Below are 9728 nucleotides of genomic sequence, written 5' to 3'. Positions count from 1 at the left end.
AAAGAAAGGGTAGAAGTGAGAGAATCTGGTAAAATCAAGCTGAATTGGTATGAACTCCTTGTCCTGAGCTCTGATACCACTTGTTGGATCGTCGTGTGACCCTAAATAGTCAGTATGAGTAGTTCATCATCAAGTACAAAGGCGGAATCAATGTAAAAGATGTCAACGCAGCTTGTTCCTTTCTAATCTTTATCTATTACTGATTTCCTGAGCTTTTACAGATCTGATTACAATTCGGCAGCACCTCGGCTCTCAAACACACACTACTAATTCCGCTCCAAATGAACACACACAACACCTATTTATAATATTGGTGATTCCGCTTGAACATGTCACAGGTTGTTTCAAGCGGAATTACATGAGTTGATTTCGCTTGAAACTGTCATAAACCATTTCAAGCGGAATTACCTACTTTATCATATAAAACCCTAATTTCAACCCTGTTATGTGTTTGTTTATCCTATCTAGACATAAGACTCGATAAAGATGAAGTTAACAGACACTAGATGCACCAACATGGACACACTGTTGTACATTAAACACATTGTTATAATTACTATATATCCCACTAATAGGAAAACCTTTGATAGAAATTGGTATATATCCCACTAATAGCAAAACTTTTGGTAGAAATTGGTGTTGGGCACATCCATGTAATTAAATTAAAGAGTACATTACAAAAATCATCCTTTATGTATGTATGTTATTGCAAATCATGTCCTTTGTCTTCAATAATTACATTAATCATCCCTAATGTTTACACATCCTAACACGTTATATCTTTTACCCCAAACCCAGTTAATTTTCTCAGTTAATTTTAGTTACGTAAGGCCCACGTGAGAGCATTAATGTCGTTTAACCTACCCAGTTAATTTACTCTAAATAAGTCCACCATCTTCTTCTCTATCCTGAAGTACTGAAAAACCCAAACACCCTAATCTTTGACGTCAGCTTATCATCATCTCCATATCCATCACACCCCAACCTTCATCATTAGACACCATAGATCTTCATCCACTTCAGACTCCATCGACCTTCTCTCTGAAGACCTGCAACTTCATGTGAAACATAACAAAAATTAAAATCAAATGATTCCTCTGTTTATCAAATGACTCAACATGTATTTTGCTAAATTCAGTCTTTTAACATTTCATTACTTGCTATTAAACTTAGAGTTTGACCAAATACAGAGATTAGAGATCATCCGTAGCTGTCCCACCACCGTGATCTGTCGGCCGTCATGGAAATAAAACAAATCCACACCCTAAACTTCATCGGAGTCCTCTCACACAAATCCACACCCTACACCCACTTCATCACCTTAATCGTCCACGTTATCGCATTATGTGCTATAGGCACGATCACCTACACCACACACCATGCTTTCTTCAGTGAACCAGTCAACTTCTTGGACACCCTCAAGTCCCTAATCTTTCTCCTTCTTCCTGCTTGTGGGTGCGGTTCTGATCACAATTGTTGTATAATTTCACGTGAATTGGTCGCTGGCTTTTGTTGTGGTTGTGGTTGAATCGAAATGGGGATTTGCGCCTTTGAAGCAGAGCAAAGCAAGTATTTGGGGTTTTAAATGGGGGAAAACAAATGGGTAGGTTAAAAGACATTAATGCCCTCACATGGGCCCCACGTGGCTAAAATTAACTGAGAAAATTAATTGGGTTTGGGGTAAAGGATATAACATGTTAGGATTTGTAAACATTAGATATGATTAATGTAATTATTGAAGACAAAGAACATGATTTGCAATAACATACATAAATAAAGGATAAATTTTGTGATTTACTCTAAATTAAATGCGTTGATTTAATAAAAGTTATGTCAGCTTTTTTTTATAGAACTAGATTTAAATTAAAGTCACCAAGTTATTTCAGCTTTTTTATAGATATAAATTTAAAATAAAGTCACCAACTTAGACAGCTCTTTCCTTTCCTTTCCTTTCCTTTCCTTTCAATCATTCGTAACTTATTTACAATCTGAGTCACTAAAGGACTTGTAGCCTACAGCATATAGCCCTTGTATACATAATACATGCCTATAGTTCTTGAACACCCCCGGGGCGTTTAGCCTTGGTATATGCGTGTGTAAATATTTTAAACCTAAATGGCAAAATTGCAAAAAAGCGAAACCGAACTTAGCCCATCATAAAAACCAAAAACCGGAAAAACAAAACTGAACGCTTTACAAAACCCAAAAAACCGATAGTCAATCGGCCCAAAAAAGTTCCGTCCACTGCTTGCAATCATTATTATTTTTAGTTGATATTCCTACTTTTTTCAAACAACTTGTTTAACCCAAGGCTATTTTGATCCGACCGCGTTTTGACCCGAACCATACTAACATTACCCATTGTGACCCAAACCCGCTGAACCGCCAGCTTACCACCAGACTTAAATTCAGCATCTTCAGAAAACTCCTCATCCAAAACATACTAAGGGTACATCATTCAGATTATTCATCAAATATTTAGTGGAAATATAGCTGAAACAGTCTTTAACATCCACATCACAAAGGTCCAGTTGAATTTGAAAAAGATGGTCTGAAAATGGGCCACATCTCCTTTTAAACCATGACCAAATAGTCCTTTTAAAACTGAAACATGACTTACGACATTTTAACGGTTTCCCGAGCCTATGCAAATTTCAGAGATGTCATCCAATTTTCCAGTAGACTGGTAGTGAAACGGTGAAATGTCACAGCCAAAATCATCATCACCAAGAAGTGCACGAATCGGGTCGCTGTTACTATAGTCTTCTTCTGCAGCATTTGAACTGGAACCAAACCAGTTGTCCATAACAAAATCTGGTCTTGAATGGTTGGGTTTCTCGTCCTCTTGCTTAGCACCAAATTCCTCTGCTTCATGCTTAACTAATCATCATCCAAACAAAACAACCAATCAGATTGATGTTCTAATTGAGATATACACAAAATGAATGAGATGAAAATAAAACGAAGTTGTGACCTGAAATGGCCTCAACCGATTGATGTTCGTCCGTTGAGCTTCCTCCACCTAAATGAGGAGTATATTCACTCAAAACAGAAGCTGCAGAATGACCCAAAGGTGACAAAGGATCCCCCCCGCCATACGCTTCCCAGTCATCCGGCTGAGACGAACTGTCGGTGGTATTCAAATTTTGGGATTGTAACAGCACTGCATCTATCAACCCACTGTCCCTGTCAGACTTTGTTTGACCCATTAAAACCGACTGTTGGATTAACGTATCAACAGATTCAAGTGAAGGCAGTGGGGAAGAACAACTACCCATTTGGGTAGAATACTGGATTGAAGGGAGCTCCGACTTCTGGGCCCACAAAATGGGCTCAGAAGAAGAAGAAGAAGTGTTGCCGTTAAAATAGGCATTCAAGTTTTGATCATACGAACAAGTGATGGAGAAATATTCATCGGGGTCACCATCAAATACCGGATAAGTATCGGCTCTCCTGACACGTTTTGGCACCGGGAAAAGAAAATCGCTATTACACGTACTGGATCCCAGAGCGCCTCCAGGAAGATCAAGAATGTTTGGTATGTATAACTCCTTATTTAATTCCAACCTCTTGAACTCGACAGCTGGACATGCAAAGGTATTATTTGGGGAGATTTCAGCATGTGATGTATTGAAAGTGGCCGTGTTTTGGGTTTGTGCATTGTCAGTTAGCGTTTGCAAACAAATGTCATGAGGGTAAATCGGTAATCCAGCACGCTGTCTTCTTTTCGTTCTTGTGTTCCAAAAGTTCTTGATTTCATTATCTGTACGTCCAGGTAACTGAAAAGAATAAAGTAATCGCAGTTTCAGTAAATAAAATAATATAAACCAAGAGAAACAGATCACATTTTTATATTATAATCTAACAAAGTACAAACAAAAAGAAAAGGCGAAAACATATTGAACATTTAAGCTATCTAAGAATCTTGTTTATTAACAAGTGCTTGGTGGTAATATAAAGCAAGCAAGCAAGGAAGCATAATGCAAAATGGAAGGAGTGTAGCACCTCAGCAGCCATGCGGGCCCATTTGTTACCCATCTTAGCATGGAGTTCAATGATACGGCGCTCCTCCTCGGGTGTAATTGTACCTTTTTTAAGATCAGGTCTTAAGTGGTTTGCCCACCTTAATCGACAGCTTTTACCGCAACGAGAAAGGCCAGAATGCTTCTGAACAGTATTCCAGTTGCCTTCTCCATTTTTGGTTACATAAGCCACCAAGATTGCATCTTCAGCAGATGTCCATGGACCTTTCTTCAGAGTGCCAGTGCTAACTTCATCATCAGGATCAGCTTTGTTGGACGTTGTCCTGTCCTCCTCGCTTTCACTTGTCATGTTGCTCATCCTCACCTGCCATCAATCATTTCAGATCATCACTCACTGACTGTATGTATTTCTTGACACCATCAACAGAAGAACATGCCATGCCATGATCATTCATATAAGCCTTAGGTTAGGTTACATTCATACTTATGTTCTCATTCATAAAATTTATTTATGACTCAACGATCTGATTTTATAAGATCTAAAAGAACTTTTAAAACTAAAACCAAGAACCCATAGTTGCATATTTTGACACCCGTAGTGATGGGAATGGCATCAAATAATTGAATAAAATACATTCCAAACTAGTTTACTAAACATGAAAATAATAAGTTGATAGAGGGTAATTTATTTAATGTAAAGGGACATGTGTGCAAATTCATGTCAGATTATCAAAAGTTGCTTCTACCTTTGGAAAAATGTGAAGGGACATGTGTGCAAATTCATCAAAATCCGTAGGGTTTATTCTTAAGAATAGCCCTAATATTTATCGTGTTGCCTATGTTACAAAAATAATAGTATTACAATATAATATAAATGAAATGATCAAGAGATTGTATGTGCTATATATGTAGGCTTTTGGGCGACTTTTAGCAGGTTCAAACCAAGCAAACGGGTCGAAATTGTCACCTCTAGATGCAAGTTAACTGATTTGTAACAAGAAAGGGTTGACTTTTTACCTGGACTGTGAGTCGGGTTTTCAGTAATTCAAGAGGGTAGGTGCATATGATGGAGCTAATTCCAGCAGCAGCACCTGCGATTAGTGACTCGGGTATACTGGGCTTTGACTTTTCTCCGAGTTTAGGAGTCAAACTTTTCTTGACAGTATCATATGCAAATAACTGCACAATATACCATTAAAATCATAACAATGAAAATGTGATTATTCCAATTATAACCAGCAAAAACAGATACATATAAAATTATCTATTATTCCAACATGATCATCTCCTGCACCACGGTTCAATACAACTGATTATCAATGTCAGAATATCAAATATCACATAATTATTTTCCAAAGGTAGAAGCATATAAAAGGGTGGGGGCATGTAATACCTGTTAAAAAAAAAGGGTAAATTAAATAAATTATTACGAACACGAATCAACAACTTTTAAAAACAAGGGTTTTAAGAAGTGATATTCATAAGCCAACTGATTCTGGTACTTGGTATATGAATCGAACTGACCTGAACATGCACAAATAGGACGACGGAGTACGGTAGCTGGTATGATGGCAGATGATTTCGGTGGCACAACTGATTCGCGGCGGCCGATGGTAGTGCTACGGTGGCGAACGACTCTTTGCGGTAAGGTTGTGCGGCGAGACGGTCACGGCGGAGTATTACGGTGGTGTCGCGGCGGTTGCAGTGCGGATGTTTGTGGCAGCGATTGACGGTGTGACGGAACAAAGGAAACAATCTTCGAATGATGGTGGGGTTTGATAGAAACAATGGTGATACAGGTATCACATCCCCATATCTTGCGGTCGATTAGTTTGAATGTGATAAAGTTGAAAATTATAAAAAAAAAAGAAAAAAGAAAAAAGAAAAAAGAAAAAGTACATCGCCAGGAGAGGAGATGAAGAACGATCTGCCCAATTGCATTTAAGATATGCTTCTTTTAATTGTGTATATATTATTATAAAAAAAATCAAACCATATTTAACTAAAGAAAAAATATACAGTTAATTCAAACAATTAGTTTTCAAAGTCTAATTAGAATTTTTTATTTATTAACTATATTATTATTATTATAATATAATAATATAAAATTTATGGATATTACAGATTAATAGAGAGGGAAAATAGGAGATAAAAGAAGATGAGTACGCGTAAGGTAGCGTTTGCCATCACCATTTTGGTGGGTGATAGTGGCTTTGCATCTAGTAACCAGGGTTCAATTTCTAACATAAGGTCAATTTGATGTAATTTAGAAGTAGGGATTATGTAACATTTTTCATTTAAAAAAAATCTAAGCTAATGTTTGGTATACAGAAATAAGGTAGTGTTTGGTATGCGGGAATTAGCGGTGGAATGGAACGGATGATTACAAGGGAATGAAGAAAAGTGTGTTTGGTTGGTCAATGGAATGGAATCACCCATTCCAAAATGCATTCCATTCCCTCAAAATCATTCCTTCCACCCCCATGTTTTTTTTCCATTCCATCCCCCCTTGCACCATTCATCAACAACACCAGAACCCACCACCTTCGCCACAACCCACCACCTTCGCCACAACCCACCACCCACCACCGACGCCATCGCCGCCACCCGCCACTACCTGACCCCGACAGCCACTGCTGCCGCCGCCACCCACTCGCCACCGTTATCACCCACAGATGCGACCAACCGCTAACGACACTCGCCGCCGCCGCCCACCACCATCGTCGATGCCACCACCACCGCCACCACCAACCGCCGCCACCGCCACCAACCGCCACCTCTGCTCCCACCCACCACCATCACCATTCGTCGTCGCTGCCACACCGCCACTGGCCGCCACCACCACCACCCTTCGCCGCCGCCGACACCAACCACCGCCACCTATAACCACCCACAATCACCACCACCGACCACCGACACCACCACCACCACCACCACTCACCGCTGATTTTATTACTCCGTTTTTCTTGCCTACCGAACAATACACAATAATAACTCATTCCATTCACACATGGTAACCAAACAAGACATGGAATGGTAATGATTCATTGCATTCACTCGTCCATTCCATTACCTCGTCCATTCCATTCCTTCGTCCATTCCATTACCCCATACCAAACAGACCCTAAGAGATGCAATGGAATGGACCATTACGAGGTAATGAAAAAAAAATGTTTGGTTGGTCAATGTAATGAAATCACCCATTACGTAAGATTTTTCATTTCCACAAAATCATTTCATCTGCACTCATATTTTTTTTATTCCATCCCTTCTTATAGCTTTCATTAACAGCAGTACAGCACCACAACTAACCACTGTTGACACCACACGCCACCACCACCCACCACCCACCACCCACCATCGACGCTCACCGCCACCGCCGCTACCCGCCATCGCCACCTCTGCCGTCGACACATCACCGTCGCCACTGCCGCCACCAACCACCACCACTCACCGCCGATTTTATTCTTTGTCTTTTCTTATCTACCAAACAATACACGATAATAATTTATTCCATTCTCGATAATAATCAAACAAGACATGTAATGGTAATGATCAATTGCATTCCCTCTTACATTTCATTATCTCGTCCATTCCTTTACCTCACTCATTATAGTACCCTGTACCAAACAGACCCTAATTGTAATTTTTTTCATCTTTAGACTATGTGTTAGTGGGGCTCAAAAGCGACCCTAAGGTATAGTATTTGTTAAGCTTTCTTAGAAATGTTATATCGAAGTTGAGATGACTAAATATGATTGGTTGAAAGTTAAAAACAAAGCACTCAACCCAGTCTCACACCTTGTGACCCTTTTAGCCCCACCGTAATGGTGTTAGTGCCCATGGAGCCCTCATAGTGTTTGGCATGGTTGTGACCAAGCAGAGCCGTCCCCGAGAATCAATAAAAAATTTGGGCCTCGTACGAGAAAAAAAAAAGTTGGGCCCCTTTCTATGCCATAAGCGCGTAAACAATTTTTTTGCCCTTTTATCATTTATATTTAACTAGTAATTTTACACTGTGCGTTGCGGCGGAAGTTTGATTATCAGTACAGTACCGACACTTGGTAAGCAACAACATAAAACCACGAGGAAAAGAACAGTGAAACGTCAACATACGTATCGAAGAAAACACTAAAAGACTAAATAGTAAAAGCAAAAAAAATACCGGTTCTTATAATACCGATAATGTTAACGATATTATTCGGTTGAAATCAGTTTGATATGTCATATTAACGAGAGAAGAACATTAAAAGGCAAAATACTAAAAAGAAATAAAAGTAGATTAACTAAACGTATACATATAAAAGTTAAAATAAAAAAGACTTTAATACTAAAATACTAAAATAATAAACGTTTAAAAAGAAAAAAAAGTGGAAATCTGTAAATAAATAATAGAGTTAATTACTGTTTTCGTCCCTGTGGTTTGTCAAAAATCACTATTTCAGTCCATTAGTTTAAAAATTGCGATTTCAGTCCTTGTGGTTTCACTTTCGTACCCATTTCAGTCACTGAAATGGTTACGAAAGTGAAACCACAGGGACTGAAATCGCAATTTTTAAACTAATGGACTTAAATAGTGATTTTTGACAAACCACAGGGACGAAAACAGTAATTAACTCTAAATAATAAACGTTTAAAAATAAAAAAAATGGAATTGTGTAAATGTCATGAAGCTAAATTAAAAGGTCAAAAAAAAGGTGGAGAGCAAGCCTCGAACACGGAACGTGGCATTTTTAAAAGGCTAGTCAAGCACTAACTCCAACTAATCTAGGTACCAAAATAGCAGTTTTATCAAGTATATAATATAAAAAAACATTTTTATGAAGTATATAACATAAAAAAACATTTTTATCAAGTATATAAACCTTTAATAAAAAAACCTATAAAAAACTTTCAGGTCTTGGGTGACGGCCCGGCTTGGCCGCCCGGTGACCAAGCTTCACAGGCTCACATCACATAGCCTTAAATCTATTGTAATATGGTATAGATAATTTCTAAAAAGCACGTAATCACACATAGTGTTGCATTGAATTTTAGACCGAGCGGTGAGGGGCTTGTCCCAGGGCTGACGACATCCGGATGATGCTCCCCAATTTGCTGTTGCCTCGGGTCTGTACTCACCGGATGAGTTAGCTAAGAGAATGTGTTCAAAAATATGTCAATTGAGTGATCAAATTAGTTAAGTGAGGTAGTGTGCTAAGAGAATGTGTTCAAAAATATGTCAATTGAGTTATTTGCAAAAACAGTTTCAGGATACGGCTCAGGATATAGAGTCGTATCTGTGATCAAACAATGAGCAAAAAAGTAAAGTAAATGACACGAGATGTACGAGGAAAGCCCTTGATCAATCTAGATCGCCGGCATAAAACCTCGGGAGCTGACAATCGCAGCTGCCTTGTTCTTCTATTGTTTCAGATATCAGGATACAGTGCAGGATGTGGTGCGGATCGACTAAGTGTTACAATGAAATTTGAATACAAGTGTGTTGTTTGCAATGAGCTAGAAAGTGAAAGTATGCGAGAGTGTTAGTGGAGATTGTGTGCCTTAAACTGATCCGCCCCCATCTATTTATAGTAAAGATAAAATAACAAACTATCCTAAACTTCCGGGATCCACCAAATATTCCCTCATCGAACGTTGTAGACCTGGTCTTTCGGGCTCAACGTCTCTCCTTCAACAAACTTGTCCGAGTCCTGAGGAGAAGAAGTCCTCTTGACCGTTAGCAAGTCTCAGCCTTTAACCTGC

General features: G+C 38.9%; 1 protein-coding gene across 1 annotated transcript; it reads right to left on the bottom strand.

Moving 5' to 3' along the window:
* Positions 1-2454: 2454 nt before the first annotated feature.
* Positions 2455-5938, bottom strand: LOC110895915 (transcription factor MYB33). Its single transcript, XM_022143297.2, has 5 exons — positions 5508-5938; positions 5001-5162; positions 4006-4347; positions 2975-3779; positions 2455-2880 (listed from the first exon to the last, which is right to left on the bottom strand). The coding sequence occupies exons 3-5, from the start codon at positions 4339-4341 to the stop codon at positions 2627-2629; spliced, it is 1395 nt and encodes a 464-aa protein (XP_021998989.1). The 5' UTR covers positions 4342-4347; positions 5001-5162; positions 5508-5938; the 3' UTR covers positions 2455-2626.
* Between the last annotated feature and the right edge of the window lie 3790 nt (positions 5939-9728).

The sequence above is a fragment of the Helianthus annuus genome, chromosome 6 (genome assembly GCF_002127325.2).
Source record: "Helianthus annuus cultivar XRQ/B chromosome 6, HanXRQr2.0-SUNRISE, whole genome shotgun sequence".
Classification (NCBI taxonomy): domain Eukaryota; kingdom Viridiplantae; phylum Streptophyta; class Magnoliopsida; order Asterales; family Asteraceae; genus Helianthus; species Helianthus annuus.
The sequence above is the reverse complement of the archived record's forward strand: the minus strand, read 5'-3'. Positions and strand labels throughout refer to the sequence as shown.